A 24,598-nucleotide genomic window follows, 5' to 3' on the forward strand; every position below is an offset into this window, starting at 1 on the left:
GATCAGAATTTGGGGCAAATTTATCACAATATTTATGGGCCATGCGGTCTAACTTTTGCTGAGATTTCAGCCTGCGTATTGGAACTGGTGGGAATTACCACCATCATGAGGAAATTGGGGCAGTAGGCTGTCTGTGATCACCGATGAACTTCTGCATCACAGTGAGGAAACAATTCGTGCAAATCGGCATCTCACAGTAAGACAATTGCACAAAATAATTCCAAAAGTGTCTAAGACAACGCTTGATGAAGCTGCGACTCTAAAATTAGGGTACAGGAAATTGTGTGCATGCTGGGTACCCAAAATGCTAACGGACCTTGAGATGGAAAGATCAAGAACGAAGTTGAAATGTGGTTCCGAAGCAGGCGGCAGAATTCTATGACTGTGGAATACAGAAGCAAGTACCTAGACTTAACAAGTGTTTGAACAATGCCGGAAATTATGTGGAAAAATAACTCATGTAACACTAAATAATCTGTAGTGGGCGTATTGTCAAATACATTTTTTTTGAATGAATACTAACCGTTGTAACCTTTCATTCCGGACACGCCTCGTACAAAAAACTATAATAGAACCTAAAAATTTTCTACTATGACTGCATGTGTCAATGTGCCTCTCTTAAACCTTACTGATTAAATTAGTGGAAGTAGTTCATAAATTTGACAAAAATCAATCATTTCATCAAACAAAATAAATTTTACTTGCAACAAAAAATAAAACATTTATGCTTACAACATAAAAAAAAAGGTAAAGTGCTCCCCTGTGCATAGCACCACGCCATGAAGGCGTATAGGGGGTGTGGGGGTAACGCCCCACACTTTCTTGATCCGGTCGTGAGTGGGGGTGATGTGATCAGCATCACGCCCCTGACCGCCTTTACCCCCCAGGGTTTCCCCCAGGTACCCATGTTATTCGACGCTGGGTAGGCGCCGGGGCCGCTTCCACTGTTAGAAAAGTTCCCGGATTTGAACCGGCCGGGGATCGAACCCGGGACCTTTAGCATGGTAGTCAGACGCGTTACCGACTGAGCCACCGCGGCCACCAACATACAACATACACAAAACAATATTACAATTCAAACTATATCAAAAAAAAAAATGCATCACACTTATAAAACATACTTAAAGGAAAATCACCGAACTAACACAATGGAATCGCATCTTGACATAGCATCACACAACACCCTTAAAATTTATATTTGTATTGATGTCTTCTTACTATCTCTACATTTTTATAAACCTTTTTAATACATAAATATAAGCACATTTCATAGTATCTACACAAGTTTGCACATACTGTTACATAAAAGTACAAATTTTTGGAAAGACATTTATTTGTTCATTACACTACTTTAGAAGCACATCTTGTACCTTGAAATATCAGCATTCACCATTCATACCTATACATGCCTGACAGACACACTTTTATAATATTATTATTAAGCCTTATAAAAAAATTATAACTTACAGTTAACATTTGTATAAATCGCATCAAGCAATAAAGTTGATTTTGAGTTGAAACATATGAAACTACAACCCAAATGAATAGCAGTAGATAAATGTATTTGACTAGAAAAACCTAAGCACATAATTACACACAATTAAAAGAAGATAATCAAAATGTCATAAATACATGGAATATAAGCTGAAAAGAAAATGCGTGCACACACACAAAAAATGACTTGTAAAATAACATTGTACAGCACCCATACGATGTAGGGTATTTTAAAACATTTATTTCAACTCAAATGTTAACTTCATTTATGGTGTTTTAACTTCCATTTATACATTGCTTTTCTGCCTCGTTAGGCATAGGCGTAACTTGGTGGGGGTACTTGCCCCCCCCCCCCCAAATACTTTTGTTAACCTCAAAGCAAAGCAATAAAGATCAATATTTGTGATTTCACAAATGTAAGCATTATTTAGCAAATAATCCTGCACGCTATGCTTATGGGATGGAAAACATTTCAAGTCTGCCCCCTCCCCCCAAATGGCCTCAAGTTAAGCTCATATCTTTAGGTTCATTGCAAGTATGAGGATGAATGAGGATTAGATGAAATTCATGAGAGAGCACTCACATAGGAACATCAATGCTAGGCCTCGAACTTGGAATGTTCAGACAGATGTGTGACCAGCAAGGAGGGACAATATTTAACATTAACCACTAACGGAACAGCAGGTTGCATTTGTTGTGATGTGGTAAAATAGCATATTAACTGCTATCACTACTACATATTTTCCTTTTCTTCCATAGGTACATGTCAATGAAGACTATTATTTAACAAAAATCCAAAACACTCCTGCATTGAAGAGTGATACTGTTTTCTCGAAAACTTCGAAATTTTCTCTGAAAAATATTACAAACAAAACTTAAAAATGATTACATTAAACCAACTCAAAACGTATAACCTGAATTCTACTTTGCAAGGAAAGAGGAAGGTTCGCCACTGGCATGGTCTCAAAACCAGACAATACAATAAACATTATTCTCAAAGTCTCCCTACTTCTATCACAGTAAATAATATGATACAAACAACACACAAAACAATAAGAAGCAGGAATAATATACAATACAATGCTTTTTCATTGCTCTCAAACTAAAAAAAAAAAAAATAGGGACTTCTTAAAGTAAGCACGGTTGATTACAATACTTATTTCTTTATAAAAACTTCTAACAAAAACTGGCGTCAAAAATATGATTTGTCTTTCACAGGTCAGTCCCAATTTATAAAATAGTTGTGATCATATTACAATATTTCTAACTGGGTAGCACTGCAATACAGTAAAACTTCGTTAATCCGGACTAATGGGGGGTATAAGTTGACCGGTTTAACGAAAGTCCAGATTAACTGAAATAACCTAAAAGAACAGTAGAAAGTTCATTAAAACTCTGTTTATAGCAACAAAACATGTTTATTATGGTGTATTTAAAGGGCATACGCCTAAATACACTATACAGTATAGTAAAATGTAAAGCAACACTGTACATACAATGCAGTACATATGACGAATGCGATTGTTGACTTCTAGCCACATTTAAAACCTTGCATTCTGCTTCTTTTTTTTATTTGCTGCCTTTTGTCTGTCCGGATTAAGCAAAGTCCAGCTTATCAAGGTCCGGATTAATGAGGTTTTACTGTATTATGACAAAATTTTATACCTGCATTATGCACAACCTTCAAAGAATTAATATTCTATTACTTGGAAAAGGGCTACAGTATCTAATTGCCATGCATGAGACATAGCATGAATCATCTCAGGTGAGAATTTTTCTGTTAATGTCCCTGCATAAGCAGTTCTTGTGCTCATCCAGTCTTACACCGATGGGTACATGGCAGCAACTTTAGAGAGTAGGGAGGGATAAAGCATGATTTTTAAAAGAAATTTTCTTAACTTTTGGCTAATCATGATAATGAGGATGAAATAGACATGAAATCGTGCAGAAATGCTGACAAAGGAATGTCTAGGCTGTAACGTGCAAGTTTCTGCAAAGTTGGATTTGGGTGCGGCTCACAACAGGAAGCACTCAAGATGCTGGGGATCTTATCATCATCAGCCATCAGTCCATGTGCACTCTCTACCCTTCAGAGAAGTAAGGTCAGCAACAACAAGAAAACTGTGGTTACTGCGTTGGTTACTTGGAACCAACTGCGATCAGCTACCCACACGAGAGCAACCCTGCATGTAAGGACACCACATGAAAATGATCCGATGACTCGATAACAAGGACACCAGATACGATCAATCTTCTGTCCACACATCCCTGACCTTCTAGACTTTCTGAGAACGACACGAGGCAACAGAAATAACCCTGCCAGTGTTGCTACGACCACAACATCCAAAGTATAGAAACCCTAGTCACAAGGCTAGAGGTGTGGATGTCGACCAGCAGATCAGAAGTGCAGCTGGAGGCACTGACCAGTCTCCGACCCAAGACGACGATCCACCCAGCCAAGTCCAGGCTGTCTTCAGGCATTTAGAAGATGGACAAGGATCTTCATGTACAACCTACTAAGTATTACTAATCTACCCTTCTTCCCAAGCAGCTCCCTTACCTATAACGCTCTTTAAAAAAAGGTAAAGTGCTCCCCTGTACTTAGCACCATGCCATGAAGGCGTATAGGGGGTGTGGGTGTAACACCCCACACTTTCTTGATCCGGTCGTGAGTGGGGGTGATATGATCAGCATCACGCCCCTGACCACCTTTATTCCTCAGGGTTTCCCCCAGGTACCCATGTTATTCGACGCTGGGTGGGCACCGGAGCCGCTTCCAACGTTAGAAAAGTTCCCCGATTTGAACAGGCTGGGGATCGAATCCGGGACCTTGAGCATGGTAGTCAGACGCATACCGACTGAGCCACCGCGGCTAAACCCTCTAACGCTCTTAGGTTAAGACAATCCTCATATATCAGGAACTACTTTTCTATAATAAATCTTGTTATTGTTAACCATTACTTGTGCGTCTATAATTGTGTCTACAGGTTCTCCCAACTAGTATTACGGCTCTACCAAAATAATAGATGTATTCTTTTACAGCTCATCCCCCAGCCATACGAGCTACGTTCTAGTGGTAATACAGGAGTCACTCGACTCGACTGCTACAGGGCTAGGCCTAGATTCTTGTTAGCAAGATAATAAGTCAATTGTCAATGTACATCAAGGCAGCTTAACTGAAATTGAAATAGTGTAAGTTCTCGTGGGATGATTCAATGCACAGGAGAGAGAGAGCTTTAACTTTTGCTTGGAAAAGTATATTAAACAATAGTCAAGAATTACTGTGTGTGAATGTCCTTGTACACACAACAGAGCATAAAGTGGTGCACAGGAGCTATTATGTATTCTTGTGTGCAGAGCCACATATTTATGGTAAATAAAAAAATCAAGATTTCAGTAACAAAACCGAGCACATTTTACGGAAGACAGTGACTATAATCCTAAATTTCATTTAGAAACTAAACACAAAATAAATATTTCATTCTTAATGCCACATTTATGTAGTAATCAGAGTTCATTCCAATTTTGTTTCTCAAATATTTACAGCACAATTGACCAATTCTGCATGATTTCACACATACAAGATAATTCAGACCTCAGAAATTGCTTAACGAGTTTATTTTGCATTTTGCAGTTCATTTCACATCATTTCGTGACCAAATATTGCAGGAAAACATACCTCACATCTTTCAGAAACATAAAAAAACGAAGATTACATCATGTTATTTCACATTCGTGTTTCTATAAAAAACGAAATATGCATGTCTCTATTTATTTGGCATCAGCATGTTCAGTCACCTCATTACATTGTCCATTGCTACACAGAAATAGCTATTTGCATCATTAAACAAGGATGATTATGTGCACAAGTCATGAAGTCTGGAACACTATTTGGAAGAGCACAAAATCTCATTGCAATTACAATAGAACCAGTGTGTTGACTAGAAACTGAAATTAGAAGAAATCTCCACAATACCAAGATTGAATACAGGTAGGTGAGCACAATATATGGTCGGGAACTATGTGATGTACGTTTCTAGCCCTCACAAATTTGAACAAAACGACAAGTCTGCAGTGCCCTCATCTTTTAAAATTAACCCTTACCATGGATAATTCAACTAAAGATAACCCATATAATTAATTGCATCACATACGCTGTTACAATAATAACACTAGTAATCTTCAGAAAATCAAGCACATTCATCTGATGCTATTCAATACACACATGAAACTTGCTTACATCTCCGCATACCTGTTTATATAATTTGATAATTTTGGTGACGACATACCATGCCAAGGATCATGGGCATAATATAGGAGCCTGGGAAATGGCAATCCACATAGAAAACAGTCAAGGAAAATCAGTCTGTCAGTCACTGCCACCATCCGCATCAAAACTTTGGCACGTGGATGTGTAAGCACATTTCGTGTGAATATTAATATCTTAACATGTCTAAATTCCCATAACATGATGATATCTAATTTCATTTTTTAAATATCTCCAATAAACCCATCAAGTTTAAATTATGTATTGGCTACCTCCGACCAATAACTCATTCTCCTACTTACGCTCGCATACTCACAAGTTATAATTTGAAAATTGCACATACCATTAACCCTTAAATGCCAATAACAGATAGAATATACTCCGTAAGGTGACATAACTTAAAAATGCCTTTTGGGACATATTGTATCTCTTGAGATTTATGTTAGCTCTAAACTATGTCATGAGTAATTTGATCACTGTCATGGCCATGTGATATAATAGGAAGTGGGGGAAGCACCAAATATTTCATTGTGCAGCAACTGTTTCTGGTATGAAATTTGAAATAAGCACTACTCTAAAAATATATATTATTATTGCAAAAAAAATACAAAAGTACAAATAAGTAAATCTTTGCACAAAAGTGTGTTTACTAGAAACTTAAATCAGTCAATTTACCAGTCAATAGTTTGTTCATTCCATTTTGAATCCTGAAGGGAACATATTTATATGTAAATGCATATTTATGTATGAAGCTGAAATCAGTTATATTTTGTATTATCTTTGTGCATCATGGCATGTAGACTCCAAAAATTCAGTTTTTATTTTTCATATGTTTACATATATTAGCTTTAGGCTCATATTTTCATTATATTTCCATATTTCAGAACATTTCTCAACATATACTTCATATTTGCGCAATAACTACATGTTCCCATGTAACTGAAAGAGTTGGATGAATTTCTTGCGAATAACTGACAAGTTTGAAATATACTCCCATTACTTCTTGGGATATTGTACACAGTTTTAGTCAAAATAAATTCATCTTAAAAGACAACAGAAGGAAATTCACGTTCGATCACTTGCAACAAAATTTTGTGTTGTTTTACAATTAATGTCAATGTAAGCATACTGTTTTTTATGTAGCTCATGTAGTGTCTTAAATTATTAAAAATGTAATTTTTTACAATTTAAGTCCATATTTAACTCCATATTTTGGTGAAAATAAATAAATATGTATTTACATATTTAGCACACTTTTACTACATATAAATCCATTCCCTGGTGATGGGAATTTTTCACTGAAATTTCTATATACAATTTATACTTAACGAAATAAGGAATGAAACATAATTCTACCATTAATTGTTTCAGAGATATTCATTTCATTTAGAGTTGCACTTGATTTCAAATATCTCACCAGCAAGATGAACACCGCTGAAATAACCCTGGCATCTAAGGGTTAATTAAAAGCACCATCAAGACTCTCATTGCATCTACAGCGCAACTTGAGCAAAATACAATGATTGTTAACTTCACATTTAACACAAAAATAAATACATTTTTGCATTTGGCACATCATTTGACACAACATACTTTACCATACTTAAAATTACCAGGATTAAATAGTGATAATTCCAAGTAAGTAGATGAAATGAGCGTGTGCTCACCTTGAGAAAAGCAAATGCTTATTAGTACCTGCATTACAAGAGATCTATAGGATTTCCTGGCATTCCGGTAACCTCCCATATTGTAGCTGCCAATCTGCGGGTATGTTCAAGCACGCATGACGAAGTAGCAAGTCCTAAGTGAATGCAATACAGTTCGTAGCATCTTACTTTATTTGGAGACATCTTTGGGAAACATTCTTCAATCAATTTTCTGTGAGTAAAAACAAAACAAAATATTGGAAATTCAAAGACATTAATTAAGAATTAAGTTAATATACTAGGGGTGAACAAATATGAAATTTTGGCTGATAAAATAATCATTATTCTACCAATCTTATATATCACTGTAAATGTTTCATGAAGAAATTGAATGGATCCCTTGCTCCCTTAAATGATGTATGCAACCAGATCATTGCAATGTACCAAGTGTTTCATAAAAAATTAAAGGGTTACAAAAATGTATTGCAAGTAAACTATTGAACTTTCGTTAATGAAACCAGTCCAGAACGAACGAGAAACTCAAAGTTTTTTATTTTTACACCTACAAATGTTCAATGTATGTACCACGGGTAACACGGCATGCATCAACACGATAGGAACGCAAACAGTTTGTGCATGCATGTTTCGTTAAGCTGAGAGTTCATATCCCTGCCGCTAGGCGACACTCAAATCACCCTCATCACTCACAGTGTTTTGTGCAATGTTTTGGTCCCCAAGATCACAGGACCTTACACCGGTTGACTTCTTTTTGTGGGGGTCTCATCAAAGACAGGGTATTCGTCTCACCGATGCCGCGTGATATCGCAGCCGTAAGGGAGCATATCATCGCAGGAATAGACACTATCGTCAGGCCCATGTTGATGCCAGTGTTGCAAGAAGCAGACTATTGTGTTGATGCATGCCATGTCACCCGTGGTGCATACATTGACCATTTGTAGGTGTTAAAAGAAACTGAGTTTCTTGTTCGTTTTGGACTGGTTTTATTAACGTAAATTCAATACTTTACTTGCAATAAATATTTGTAAAACCTCAAGTATTTATGAAACTCCCAGTATTTTGCCTTAGGAAACAGATCATAGCTTTAGATATTTGCTTTACAAACCAAAGGTATATTATGTACATTAAAAATACAAAATGGTAGATTTATGCATAAAATTACGGTATTTACATTGATAAATCTGTCCCAACCCTAAGACATGCAAAACATAACAAGCTACATATTTTTTCACAAGTAACATTAAAGTGTGTTTTTCTGACGAGTCTTAGTGATAGCTCGCAAAATTTTGTAAATACCTCAACTCATATTTATAATTATAATCAATATTCTGATGATCTCTCCTAAGTCACAGCAGAACACATCCATAAATCATGTGGTTTCAGAATTACCAACAAAAAGGACTGCTTGAGATGCTAAACCTCTTTTGTTTCACAGATGGGAGGAAAATGAAGAAAGGATCAAAATAGTCATTTGAACTAGCGAATGGGGCAGAGTTGTTAAGAATAGTGAAGCTTACTTTGGTATTTTACTTATTCATCGTTAATGTTCTGCATCTTTTGGTGAATATTCCAGCTGTGAGAATTCAGGATGTAGAGGTGCACTCACAAAGGAGCACCGTTCTCAGCAAAAAAACCAGCAAACATAGTGAGATGGTGAGTCAGAGACTCGATATGCTGTTACTGAGGAGGCATCACAGATGTTTGCAATAATGAGAGTCTTACAATATGTTTTCACATTTAACTGCTTTTTGAACCATATAAAGCTTATGTATATTTTGGTTCTTGTAATTCTTTGCATGACCGAAGACTAATTTATATACACACATACAATCTCTCATACCTCCAATAGCAATTCAATAATATACTTACTTGTAGAAGTCGCCACACAGTATACCTGGCATTGGGAAATTTCTTAATGATGATGTGGGAAATATTTTTGCCTTCAGAGGAGTCCCCTTAAAGCAGAGATAAAAATAATGATATGTAACAATCTATAACATACCACAGGGAAATGTACAAAAAAAATATGACATCATATTTTAAACAATGACATGTAACAGGCAGACGCACATTTATCTATTTATCAGCAGTATTATTGTGTGTATAACAACTTATTAATATTATTAATGTTCCTTTTTTACAGCATATTTGCACAGAATGCAATTATATACAACTAATTCTATTAAACTTGTGTACACCATATTGCCTATTTTGTACACAGATGCACAGCATTTTGGTCTTGTAAATTTTTCTTATAATTTAACAGTATATATTCTGAACCCTACGTAATTCTGAAATTGGAAAAAAAATCTGAATTTAAAAATAGCACCTTCATATTCAATGTACGCTTACATCAATTGAAACTGGATTTTTCCAGAGAAGATAGTGAATAATTCTCCCCATATGCTACACAAAGGAATGTGTGTTAATGTTCCTTAACATGTGTAATTGAATATAAATGACCAATTTTATTTAAAATCTTGGAATATTTTCCCATGTGTAATTGATGTTAATACTTTTAACAAAATAAGTCTTATTATATTACGGGGAGAGAGGTACGTACACTCCAGAAATATCATATCAAGATTCAAACAACACTTCAGAGAATCAGATTCTTTGTGTAAAATAACGGATTCTTTTTGTTTAAAAAATTGCTAACCATTGTTATAACTGTATCTTTAGTCAAAATGAAAATAAATGTCTGATGAAGGAAGCATGTGTTCTCCTGCAACGTCACAACGAAAAAATGTTTTCTTATGCTTGTAATAACCGTAAACTACAGAAAAATAATGCTACAATACAAGCAATGCGTACATACAAGAAAAACTAGAAATAAGTCTTGGATAGAAGAAGAAATAAGAAAGGAACATCTCAAAGTTATGCTTTAATGTGTGTGTAAAATAAAAATAATAATAATAAACGGTAGCAAGCATAGTAACCTGCTAGAAAATGATGCTGTTCTGATTAAGGTCTACATTTGTAGGTGCCAATAATATCTGTTGACTACAGTAATATAATAATATACAAACAACAAAAAATTCCTTACTGTTCTGTTATTCATAAAAGTATTGTACTATGTCCATAATATATAATGTCTAAAACTACATAGTTAGATTCATGACTTAGAATAAATTTAAAAAATAACTTTTTGATTTCATAGATAACCATCTTGAAGGTTATCCTTAGTTCCCTAAATGACATGCTCAATACTTGATACTGTATTGTCTTCTTTTTCATACATGGTCTTTTAAAGTGAAATAATGTTACAAAATGCCAAAGTACATAACAATAGTCATTTGGAAATTATTTGTAACATGCATAATAGAGTACTGCATTGGACCACCTTTGCTCGAAAATACCAGATCGAATCTTCCATGCTCGAACGTGGTACGCTCGAATATATATAGAATATCAAATATCATTTCAATGGGACAATAATCGTATAAATATATGTGTAAAAATTCGTCCTGGTAGTTTCAGCTCATATTTATTTTCACACATGTTGCTATATATTGGTAAGATAGACTAAATTACATTTTAACATGGAGATGACAACTATGTTCGGTAACATTATAGTATAGGGATGACGGATTTCTTCAAATTTATAGGAGAAAGTACTTACGGAAATCATTTTCTGTAGCGTTGTGGAAGTTCATGAATGTATTTTTGAACCATTTTAATGCGAATACATGTTGTTTTCTGCGAAAATCTCTGTCCGACACACTGTTTCTGCTACCGCCATTTGCTTTCTGCACGAGAGCACAATGTTCCCCGTACTCAGTGTTTCAAACTCGCTGTGTTTTCACTAGAACATGACGTGTATAGTATTTTTATTTTTTTTTCACTATGCTTGCCTAACCTAACCTTACGGAAAATGGTTTTTGGGGCTAACGTGAATGGTTTGTGGGGCTAACGTCAATGGTTTGTGAGGTATTAGCATAATTTCAAATCTGGACACGAAAGTAGGTATTTTCCGGTGAACGAGGTTGCAACACTGCATAAATCGACAAAACACTCGCACAATGCACCCTGAACCAGTATGCTATCGCCCACCACAATGTGTTACAGAATCGAAGTAACAGTAAGTACTCGTAAATGTAAGAAATAGACATTATCTTAGTTAGAAATGCATTATTTCCCCTTAGGAAATGTTCCGCATTCCAAAAATAGTACGTTTGCAATGTAAAGAAGTGTGAAATATATGATTTATAGGTGTCACCCCCATACTATAATAGTACCCTATGTTCACTTCTGTTTAAATTTCACTGCATCTTTCCCTTCACGATCCATATTTGAGAGCCCACTACTACCGAAAAATTATGGTTACACGTGAACTACTGGGCTTTGAGTGTATACCGATCGTTTGGATGTGCTCGACCGAAGAAACGGTCAATTCCGTAAGCCATCTAGCGTCATCCGTGCAAACTATTAGATGAGCGAGCAAAAAGGCCCCAGCTCTCTAATGCATAATGTTCATGAAAACAACAAATGAGATAGATGTAAAAAAAAAAAAGTGGTTCCATTAAGTACCTAATTTACTGAAACACTATAAAATACCTTTTTTTTCTTCAGAAAAGCACATAGCAAAGCACCAAAAACAAGGAACTTACAGTTGAATCCTCGAACCACAGGAAGTATACATAATTGAATGTTGTATCCTTCCACATTATTGCAACTTGGCCTTCTTGTAAATGCTGTCTGCTAAAATCCACCATAGACCAGATCTACAAAAAAAAAAAAAAAAAAATACATGCATTGAAAGAATTAAAATTAAATATCACGTGGAGGCACATATTTTTGGTAAATAAAAAAAACAAAATTTCGGTAAAAAAACAGTATTTCAGGTTCAAAAGCGATAAATGAAATAAAATTTTGGTGTTATATCGGTGAATAATCAGATCAAAAGTGCTATATAAAATGACATTTTGATTTTAAAATTGTGAATATAATCCTAAATTTGATTTAAAAACTGCACTTATTACACAAAATAAACTTTTCCCTTCTAATAGCACATTTATGTAGTTACCAGGGTATTAAGTTTATTCCTGTGTAAAGGGGTCCATTTTTGCTTCTCAAATATTTACAGCAGAATTAATAAATTTTCCTTGAATTGCATAACTCGTAGGATACTTCAGACTTAAGAAAGTGTCGCGTCGGTATATAAACGGTAAATTTCGTGTTTGAGTCAATTTCGCATTTTGCAGTTCATTTCGCATTATTTCGTGACAAAACAGGGTAGAAAAATGCACCTCAGACCTTTCAGAAACATGAAAAATGAACATTACAGCATGTTATTTCATATTTCGTGTTTTCGTCAAAAACGAAATTTGCATGCCTCTATATATTTCTAATCCTTCAGAGATAACGAGTACAGGGAAGGGTTATCATAAAATTTGTTACACACACTGTATGCACAAATCTGTTAGTTGCATGAATCTGAATACTAACCAGTTTATATTAGGGCTGAACCGATACCGATACTCTTACAGATTCCCACCGATACCGATACTCGAAAATTGCAATAATTAAAAATTTGTTCAAAATATTGATCAATATTGGTGCGTAAATATTCTTCTGCTATTATATGCATCAAATTACCAAGGAAATTTGCCTTAGAATATTCAAGAATTACATCAGAATATGAAAATAGATGCTACGTAATCACAAAATATAGTTTTCCATGTAAAATAAAGAGAAACTTCAAATTTTGCGTAATTTCCAGAAAAATTAGACTCCGCGATGCAAAAAACAATGTCTAAAGACCCAATAAGAGTCAGTAGACGGAATGTCCAAATGATTGCTAAAAATACTATTGTGGCAATGCATAGAATTTTAAGAGAAAAAACGCTGCAAAACTTAAATTTTACCTTCTTCTTGGTTAATGTTACGGTTTCTTCTGAACTGAAATCCAAACTCGGCGTGGTCACTCTGTGGTTGATACGATCTATGTAGATGAAATGGACCAGCCCTGGAAATTCCTCCAAATACTTGTTGATTGTTAGGGAAGCTCTAGTGCACTTTATTAAGGACAAGCAACAGGGAGATAGCTATGGAATGCTACAACTACTGCAGTTAAGCTAGAATCATGTACCACATACCTAGATAACAAGCAACTACATTTTTACAGAACAACAAAGCCACAGCAATTTAATGTTTTCAAAAGAGTGGTAGTAAATAATGTAGACAACAAGAACTGTTTGAATGGGCGTTATAGACATCCAAGTTGCAAAAGATGAATGAACGAGTTAAAATTTTCGGTTAAGTTGGGATATATGGTCATTATTTTCCTGTAGTTTACGGTTATTAGAAGCATAAGAAAACAGTTTTTCGTTGTGACGTTTCAGGAGAACACACGCTCCCTTCATCAGACATTTATTTTCATTTTGACTAAAGATACAAATAAATAAATAAAATACAATAAAAATAAAGGGAGCGTGTGTTCTTCTGAAACAGTCACAACGAAAACCTGTTTTTTTATGCTTGAATAACCGTACACTACAGGAAAATAATTCTACAATGCAAGCAATGCGTACATACAAGAAAAACTAATATATGGTCATTTCACACCCTTCGAAGTTTACTTGGAAAATTCCCCTTAATTACACAGGTTTACAAAAAAATATTTTTTTTTTAGTTGCCAAGGATTTTTTAATGAATTTAGGGTATTTTGTTGTGCTCAAACTAACATTAACAACAATTTTGCCAAGTTGGCTTTACTTCTTCAGATACTTGATATCCTTCAATTTTAAGTTTTATCTCAATAAGAGCTGTAGCCGTCAACATGCAATAGGGCATGCCTTTTATTTTAGAATATAAAAATATTTCTCTAGTTCATCCATTGCACAGAATATATTTATTGAAAATTAGTTTTTCTTTATTTGTTTTATATCTATTGTTGAGGGGAATGAAACATGAGTTCTTCACAAACAAGCCGAGCAAATGATCCAGAGGAATATTCTCTGCAGAAAGAAAGAAAAATTTTGACTTTGTAATGGAAGCATTATTTTTATTTGAAAATGCAAGATGAGTCTTGAGTCAACCTGTGTTGAATGTTTACGACAGGACAAAATGGAGAAAAGAAAAGTGTGAACTTTGATGTGGAGAAAGCCGCAGCACCACCATGACGACTGTTAATGTTGTGTTGTGAATGTGATAATGGAGTATCCTGATTTTGAATTAGCGTGATGATCCGTGCCTCATTGTGAAGGCATTCCTGTATCAGTGTTTATTTACTCATAAATGACTCAAATATTAAGAATGATATTGAAGCTTCTACATGGTTCAGTTAAGTCTCAGTTGTCAAAAACTTCTTGGACAACCAAAAAGTCAAAAACTGTGAAGAACTGGTGCAAAACATGCTCACAAACTTCAAAAAAAATTTGGTATTAATATGAGCTTAAAGATAAATTCCTCCACATTCACATAGACAGATTTCCAGATAATCTTGGCGATTTTAATGAAAAACAAGGGAAGAGGTCCTAGCAAGATATGAAGGAGGTGATGGAGTAAAAAGTTCAAAGCAGATGGGACAGACACGAGATGGCAGATCATTGGTGGCATTAGGAGGGGTGTGGAAAACACTATGACCTCTTAATGCTAAGCCTTCTCTACTCAGGGAAATAAACTGGCCTTGCACCTGCCCCTTCCCCTCCCATTTTGGTACCCAATAGACACTAGTGTGGCAGATTATTGCTGAGGTCTTCAACATGATTGTTCCAATACCCTACACACAAGAAAATCTCAGAAACAACGTTTATCTCATCATTAAGCATGATTAACAATGAGATTTCATGCCTTTTTACGTTTTTTAAAGGAACAGCCATTACTAAAAAATTTGAGCCAATGTAGAAAAACTGATGTTATATTCGAAAACACAACTGCAAAGTTTCCTTAAATTGACTAATTTTGTTGTCAATAAAAAGTGTGTTTACCGGTGTTAAATCCTTACCTGAAAGTTTAAACAGGGGTGTAAAAATTCCTTTGAGAAAGGTTAAAATGCAAGATTGTAAAAGGACCTGCACGAGACATACACATGTTAAAAAGGTAAAGGGACACTAAATACTTCCTCGAGACAACGCAAAAGGCCCGTAGTTCTCAAAAAAGCTAAAAACACTACTTAAAAACTGCCAACATCTTCCAACATGGTTGATAAGGAGTAGGGAAGATGAAAAGTTTGTCAGAGAACATTAAAAACAGCATGTTTCATAAAGATGTGCCAAACCCTTAAAACATTACACACAGCACAATGGAGGGTCCAGCCTATGTAGCAAGTGACGATATGAGAGACAATTGTGCCCAATGCAAAGATGAGTTAAAATGACCTCTTCCTGGTGGAAGGAATGGTACAACGAATGCGATGCAGCAATGGTGGGCTTGACAACATGAAGCTTGTTTCCCGTTACCTCATCCCACTCTTCCTCACATGTGTCAAGAAGGTAAGAACGAAACACAAAGAAAACCAATTACACTACTTCTTATTCAAGTGTATTACAGTTTGCCTTTACAATGATGGCGAAAGTCTGGTACAACTTCAGTATGCTCAGAGGTTAATTGAAACAGAGCCTACAGGTTCAAAGCTATATCCAAATCACTGTGCAGCGTTTCCTTTTATTACAAGGAAGCAGCATTAGCCATCATGTCATCTCACAATGCTTGGTCTGCAACAGACATATTATAGAGTTGAAACACTGATTGAGCCCACTTTATGCACAGATAAAACTAATTAGGACTGGACCTACAGTCTAAATGACTGATTTTATCGTGTGGGCACATCAACACAGACTATTTTTGTCAGTGGTGCAATATGGGGATAAATGCCTCAACTAATTGACGACAGACCCCTAACAATCTCTTAAAAACTTCCTTACTCAATTTTTAAAACTAATTCACTCATTCATCCATTACTCAACAAGAACTAAAACCATACTGTCTTTGCGGTCTAACATATCTTTACATAGGTTGAAAGCTGAGGCTGTAAAGGGTTACTCAGCGAACACAACACAACCCCACAAAGGAATACCCTGGCCCTGGTTCCAGGTACCAGAGCCACGTTGGCCTACAGGAAGCACTTACTAGGGTGTACTACATGGAAGTAAGGTTGACTTTTGGGTGCTTTACCCCTTATGCCCCTACCTACAGTTTAAAATGGGATCCAAAGCACATATATGCTTCCATCAGGTATTGAACCTGGGACCTCTTGCTTACAAGATGATGACATTACCACTATGACACTGGGGAGACTCCAAAACATTGAAATGTGAGCTCTTGCTATAAAACTTTCAACTACAAAGCAATATCCTTAACCAAGTAAGCACAGAAAATATTACATCTTGAATGTAAGCATACTGAATGTATTAACAGCAAGACATGATGAATCTACTTGCAATTACACACCAAATTTTATGGAAACAATATGAAATTCAAAATGACCACAAATTCATGAGAATTACACTTCCAAATTTTGTTCCACTGCCTTTAAAACATTAGCCCCACCATAATATTAAAACACACATACTATAAAGTTCAATGGTTGACCATTATTTATCTAAATCTTTAGCAAGAACTTGAACTAAAGCTGAGGTGCACACATAAGAAGGTGAAGAAACTACGATCTAAGTTCAACAAACTACATCTGAGGAAATTCAACCCACACATAGTTTTACTAAATATACAAAAATTTCACCCAAAAATCATAATCTAGACCACTGCCATTTGATTGGGAATTATACCTATTGATCTATGATACATTTAATAACTGCCTTACTTACAGAAAGCTAATATTTTATTCATACTTGTATTTCTTCTCATGTAAATGATATAATATTTGCGCTTTGGTAATTTGTTTAATCTTTACTGTTTGATTCATTTTTCAATGCTCTTGAGAATGGTATATGTTTTGTTACAATCTGCTCTGGAATAAGGTAGTTATTAGTTTTAATATTTAATAATAATAATACCATATTTTAATTAAAAAATTGGTTACATGCTACTTTTTCTCCCAACTTTCACAAGCAATTGTTGTTAAAAAGATTTTGTGGAGTGGATTCTGAATTGTCATTAATTACACATTGGCAGATTGCAGTGTTGACAAGAGAGTACGAAACTTGTTAATACTAGATGCAAATGTGTTGTAATGTATTTGACTGAGAAATGGATGAATTATTTACTTAAGGGCATGCGATACAATTTCCACGGGAGTCTTCCCAAGCCCTTCCGTCCATGGCAGTGTGCCAACTTAGCTCTCTTGAAGCCAGATCTGGCTCTTTCGTGCACTCTAGCCTGACCCTGTGGCCGAATGGTTAGCACATCGCGCTGCGACGCCAAGGGTCCCGGCTTCGAATCCCGCACGGGCTTGGTTGTTTGCGAATGTCCATTCATCAATTTCATCACTCATCCCCATCTTCCCAAATTAGCCAAGAGGCACAAAACGCGAAGTAAAATAAACTAAATCAATCAATCTTTCGTGCACTCGTTCGGCTGTGAACTGGGACGCCCACCCCCCGTGCCCCACTATGATGCCATCTATGGTTCCGACCCACATAGACCACCTTTTGTCATAATTATACATTTTGCATGTGACGTGATATTGTTATATTGGCTGCGTCGCCCCACTCTCTCTTATCTCCCCAGCTACTTCTTATACCGCAATTTTAGACGTGAAATTGACATAATATTGTCAACAGGGAATTCTTTACTTTTGATTTCATACCACCATCGGTGGATTATTGAGATGGGCGATGCCGCTGGATCTAGATGTTGAAAACTAAGAATAAATTGTCATCAATTTAGAATTAACAATTATAGCAGTGCCCCACCCCTTTTACAACTAACATTACCCTAGAAGGCACTTTATCCAGAGATCGTAAATCTAGCTCCATGAGAGTCAGTTTTAACTCCATTTAAGGTGAAATTTAGTTCTTTTATGCCCATCAGGGTTGGCAACACTGCCAGGAGGCAATGGAAAAAGCATTGATCATATGGGAGTATGATTTGATTCATTCTCTTGTGAATATAAAACTTCCGATGGAATAGAAAAAGATGTCAACGGGAAGAAGGCAGTTTGAAGATGAATTTCACCAGTGGAAAAGTCAAAACTTCCATTTGATTAGCCGTAACTTGATGTTGAAGTTGATTCCCCATAAGGAATACATGGGATTCCGAAAATTATTATTCATCATATTTTTCAAACATCATGTCCAGCTTAATAATCAACATAACAAAATGTTTGCACTTGCAACATGGAGAGAAATTCATACTCTTGGATACACCCAGGGTTTGTTTTAGTAACAGTGCCCATTCGGGCGATACTGAAATAAATGCACAATTGGTGCATAATTGTATCTCCTCGCCTTAAGCTACCATATTTCACCACATAATCATCACAGATTTATGCCATAATTTTTTGCAAAAAAGTAGAGTGCGACTAACATGTGAAGTTTTTTTAAATAATGTATTACTTTTGTTTTAGTATTACTGATACTTAAAAATTGTTTATTGCTAAACTGTCTTTGGTGCAACATTTGGAAACGTGCAATACTTGTGTAAATATACATTAAAATTGAAGTCTAAATCAATGCACATCATCCCTTTGTGATGGTTTAGAAAACATTTTTCCAGTCTGAAAAAAAAGCTAACATATTACTTGTTATTGATTTGTACATTATAGTCAAAATATTACACTTGAGAAAACTTACTAGTGTTGTGAGGTACACACTTACAAAATTTAATCTTCTGTCCAAAGATTCTGCACTGCTATTGGTTTCATCTGATGCACCAACGTGATAAAAGCTTATAAACCAATTTTTGGACTGAAAAAAAACAAAACAGGGTGTGACGATTATGCTGTGAAATACGGTATTCATATAGGTGCAAACTATAGCTATGAAAAAGGATATGATCCCAAGGTGAAGTTGCGAAGAGCTTTCACTTTGAGGAAGTTGCTAAAATCGGACAGTCTGTGCTTAACCATCTTTATAAGCGGAACAATAATGTCTCTATGCTGAACTAAGTGGGAAGTATCCATGCACACGAGATTGAAAAGCTCCCTAAGACAGTCGTTAAAACTCGCCGTGCTTGATTCAATCCTCAACACGCAATCCAGCTCCTGTGTCTTCATGTAGTCAATGTACTTCCTCCTGATGAAGTCCCACTTGCTCTGAAGCTTTTTCTGCGATGCTTCAATCTGGGGCTTCGTGCTCTTGTTTCTCTTGAGTCCTTCAAATATTTTCTTCATGCCTCCTTCGAGCAGGTCGAATGCTTGCCTCACGTTAATCATGTCCTTCTGTAGTTGAATTGATTGCAAGGCATTGAGAAAGTACAACGTTTCGTACAGCCCAGATGACACAGAAGGAATTCCAACCTGGAAGTAGAAATGAGGAATGAACAGTTTCTAAGACACAGCTACAAAGCTGCTGAATTGAAGCAACTAGCAAACTGAGAATTGCTCTGCAGAAAAAGGATATTTCACTAAAACCAATCAAACATAGAAACTGGTCAAATATTCGAAATAACTGAAGTGACAAAAATGCAAAAAAGACCCATTAATGACCAATATAATTACAGTCTACCAGTAAGCAAATATTTTAAAAAGAACAACTTGGATTTCATTAATATATGAATCATCTGACCTCCACATCCACAGAGAAAAACTACACACATTAACGTATGTTTTCAATATTGTACTAAAATATATAGGGAAAAATTTCAGTTAAAAACAATCATTATGAGAAGAAAATATAATTACAACCAGGTACAAACTTGCCTTTATTTTATATGAAGAGAAATGTTTACGTACTTACTGTGATTTCCAATTATTAGTGCATTTTTTATTGTGTTGTTTTTGTGTTTGAACAAAATAATGTCATTTTCATCAGCACCCTTCATCATATATTTACATTACATTGACCAGTTATCGTGTAGCATCCCCTCAAATGCAGTAACAAAACAAAACAAACAAAAAAAATCATCCCAAATTTCAGTAACAAAAACAAAAAATACTTACTTTCCAGACTTATTTAAAAAAAAAAAAACTGACCAAGTCTAGACCAACTTGAAACAAAACTACTTTTAATGAGTTCACTAATTACCACCTCTCCATTTTCTAAAGTTATGACTTGCGAATCTGCAAGATGCTCAAATATTTAAGAAACTACTTATTTGGTGTAAGAAGAAAATTTTGATACCTCAAGCAACAGCAAAAAGTACACTCCTTCAGCGAGCAGTCCCACATGCACAACATATGATGTGAGTGTTGGTGGTCTTCCCAACAATACCAACTGACTATTCACATCTTCTGGACCTGCACCAAACACTTCATCATTTGCAGCCAACGATGGTGTGTGGCTCCTCACCACACCTGAAAATACAACACCAAATAATTAACAAGGAATTATATGCAGAGATATATACACCATGATTCAGAAGTGATGGTGCAAAAAGAAAGATCTCTAGCGAGAGATCACAGAAGAAAATGAAGATGCAAGGTCATTACGTTTTTGCCTGTGTGAGGCAGTGTAGCTAAATGCTGTTACGAGCGCTAGTTGCATAGTCTCTCAAGATGGTGACATCGAAGCAAGAGAAAGCATTTTGCAATTGGAATTTGCAGGGACACTTTCGAACGAAATTTAGTAAGTGTGCACCACATAGAAACTGTATCGCCTGTTGGGTGAATCAGCACACACCTGAAGCCATTATCTGAGGATATGCTGGGACATGTCTGGGTAGAACTTTAGTACCATCTTCATGTCTGCCTTGTCACCAATGGCGCCCACATCAAGCACTTGTACTGATGAGGTAAGAAACTTTGATGACTGTATTTTCATTTCATGCCAATATGGTTGTGGTGTGTCACTTTATATCGGAATAAATACGATTTTATTTCACACCATTACTTCTGAATCCCCCTGTATTTGAACCAGCAATAACTCAAAGGTAACAATGGTTGTATACAGCACTGTATGGAGAAGTTTCTTTACATATACTTATCACCACTTGCCTGAGACTTTTGACGTATCCTCTTCATTATCGCTCTCAGTTTTCCCACTTTCTTTACGGACTTGGCTAGGGCTGGCCGGAGGACTGTAGAACTCCCCTTCGCTGGACTCATCGTTCTCCTCACTCTCGGTGCTTTCGACTAGACTCATATTAGCCGGTATCAAATGGAAAGCTTCAGTCAGAAGGCTCAGGAACATGATATCCGAAGGCAGCAAATCCTGGGCATTGCGACTGAAAAAGCAATTACCATGTACGAAGTTCATATTTGTACAGTGTGTTTCAAAAGTCGTGCAACCCAAACTTTGAAAATTTATATCTTGAAAACCATGAGAGATATTTACACCGGGTTTTCTGCATTATAAAGCCTCATCCATTGAGATATTTTTCAATACTTAACATTTTCAGTTTACTTCATACAGAAAATTATATAAATTAGTAACTTAATAATTATTTTCCAGAATGCCACATTTCAATGAAAATTTTATTTATTTGATTTAGTTTATTTTACTTCGCGTTTTGTGCCTCTTGGCTAATTTGCGAAGATGGGGATGAGTGATGAAATGATGAAATTGATGAATGGACATTCACAAACAACCAAGCCCGACCGGGATTCGAACCTGGGACCCTTGGCATCGCAGCACGATGTGCTAACCACTCGGCCACAGGGTCGGGCACATTTCAATGAAAAAAACACACAAGAAATTATCGAAGGATTATAATTACAGGATTATTATGGTTTTCATGAAATAAACTTTCAAATTTTGGATTGCACAACTTTTGCAACACTTAATTACTTTAAAAACTAGGAAAAAACTTAGCACAACATTCTGACCTGTCAATCTCTGGAGTAAGAAAACGAAAACAAGTCCTCTGCGCAAGTAGAACTCGAAAGAGCTTGACTAATGAATGCATGAGAGGAAGTGAGTGCATGGAGAGGAACACAGCTGCAGGCTACCAGCCTTTTGCAGCAGTGTGCAGTGCTTTGTTTCACCCACTCCCCCTTCTCTACCATTATGCATGGCCCTGCACCAGATTCCCAAAACAGGGAAGGGCAAAAAAATTATATTTGACAGCACCAGTTCTAATAATGATGATGACAATGTACAAATGACCATGGAAAAATTGATGAATGATACAAGCATAGCTTTTAGATTATTTGTTGTGAGCAGTAAAACAAGCATCAGGCAGCAGTGATGCTTCTCAGTCAGAAGTATTGTAATGAATTGCTTTTTAGAATATAAACATTATCACATGTTGTATAACTTACTGTAAAGTTAATGTGAAAACTGTGTACTACATGTCAATACTCTACCACTGAGCTACTCCTGGCCTCCCCACAACTCCAATCTCTATGGAAGTTTTTTAATGCCAAATGAATTCCGTCACAGTGGACTGGACATTGAAACTTACATGAATTTTTTGCCACAATAATGAAGTACTGTTACTCTACCAACCCAATACAAAATTGCATAATTAATGTTTGATTTTTTATTATTTAAAAAAACAGGCTTCAAACTTTTTGCATTGTTTTTGGCACCATGCACATAGATATATTTTTATAGAAATGCTTTTTCTAGTAAACGGTCCTGTAAAATATTTGAACATTTTGATTAAAGCAAATAAAAAATATAATTTTTTCTGTTTCTGATAATGTAACTACTATGGAAATGTTTGTTAAGTTTGTTAATGAAACTAATAATAATTTCAGTAACCATTCTTCCAGTGAAAATAAAACATTCTGGATGTACTCTATAATTGTAACTGAAAATATTAACTTAAATATTTTTATACTCTTTGTAGCTGAAATGTGAAGATTTTTTAATGATACATATTTTGAAAAACATGAGCCGCCGTGTTTATTTACAGTGTAATGACATTAACACTATTTATGGTTTAACATGATTAGTATTTTGTATATTTTTATATACAAAATGTTTGCTATTTTTGCCCATAAAATTATTGAATTTTAAATCAAGAGAAATCCTTTCACACCATCAGTACATATATTTTATTTCCTATCTTAGAACCTAATAATAAATGATTACTAGAGTAATGTACTTTCACCCAAAGTGTTTCTGATATGTACAAAATCCTTATGTACATTATTCTATAAATTATTTATTTATTTTATTTTTTTAAAAAAAATCACCTGATTTAAATTGCGATTCAAATCAAACCACTCTGCCCCAGGTTAAGCATAAAGCACCAACTCCTCTCTAAAACTTACACAATGATCTCTAAGGTATGGAGATGCCAGATGATGGCTACATAGCTTGGGGGTAGAGCATTATTATATTGAAATATTATGATAAACAGGCACCTTGAGTACAACGAAAGGAACTTGTTTTCCACAATAACCATGGCATGAACTTTGCTGACATCAGTTTTGGCCTTCAGCTTGTCTGTTGCCTCCTGCAGAGCCTTCATGGTTGCGCAGCTTAAATCTGGATTCACCATCAACTGCTCAACGGCCTCTACCAGAAAAGCCTGATCCGAGTCTTGTAGCTCAGTCCACGTGTCCATCAGTCGACTCACCAATGCTGCTTGGTTTTTAGATTGCTTCAATCTGGAATAAAATGTGGAAAAGTTATATTTTGGCACCCCCTAAACAGGAAAAAGGCTTTGCATGTTCTGCATAGACATAATTGTTGATAGAAAATTAGATATCATGAACACCTTCTCTTTTCTTTTCAGTCTTTAGATGTTTATTCTGTCTTATTCAATTTTGCATTACTCACAGGATAATTTAGACTTCAGAAACTGTTGTGTCAGTAAATAAACTCTAAATTTCGTGTTTAAGAGTTCATTTCACATTTTGCAGCCTCTTTTGCATAATTCGTGTCAAAAAAGTGTATCTCGCACCTTTAAAAAAATGAAAAATAAATATTATAGCATGTTACTTCACATTTTGTTTTTCTGTCAAAAACAAAATATGTATGTCTTTATGTCTATTTATTTCTTATATATTGCTTCCCCTCCAGAACCTGTGTTCATTACAGGATACTGGCAGATATGAAGTGTTAGTGCTTCAAGCGATAAAATGTAGGCATAAAATACATAAAAACACACACTGGGTGTAATACATGTGTAGTAGTGAGCAGTACAATATAGTACTTACTTAATATAACCTTAGTTATAATTAATAACAAGAACGAGACACTAGGGCAAGTCTTGTAACCAG

At 35.5% G+C, this 24,598-nt stretch overlaps 1 protein-coding gene across 1 annotated transcript in view; it reads right to left on the minus strand.

Annotated features, from left to right (window-relative positions):
• Positions 1 to 1,105: 1,105 nt before the first annotated feature.
• The window catches only part of HPS1 (Hermansky-Pudlak syndrome 1 protein), a 28,116-nt gene continuing 4,623 nt past the window's right edge, over positions 1,106 to 24,598 (minus strand). Inside the window, exons 4-11 of the mRNA XM_083143273.1 lie at positions 23,738 to 23,983; positions 21,419 to 21,648; positions 20,607 to 20,779; positions 19,320 to 19,783; positions 13,293 to 13,437; positions 12,036 to 12,149; positions 9,295 to 9,380; positions 1,106 to 7,639 (exon numbers count right to left, since the gene is read on the minus strand). Coding sequence (XP_082999399.1) covers positions 7,462 to 7,639; positions 9,295 to 9,380; positions 12,036 to 12,149; positions 13,293 to 13,437; positions 19,320 to 19,783; positions 20,607 to 20,779; positions 21,419 to 21,648; positions 23,738 to 23,983 — 1,636 coding nt within the window. The 3' untranslated portion in view covers positions 1,106 to 7,461. The remainder of the gene's footprint in view (positions 7,640 to 9,294; positions 9,381 to 12,035; positions 12,150 to 13,292; positions 13,438 to 19,319; positions 19,784 to 20,606; positions 20,780 to 21,418; positions 21,649 to 23,737; positions 23,984 to 24,598) is intronic.

Source organism: Lepisma saccharinum, chromosome 21 (assembly GCF_977018435.1).
Source record: "Lepisma saccharinum chromosome 21, izLepSacc3.1, whole genome shotgun sequence".
Taxonomy (NCBI): Eukaryota; Metazoa; Arthropoda; class Insecta; order Zygentoma; family Lepismatidae; genus Lepisma; species Lepisma saccharinum.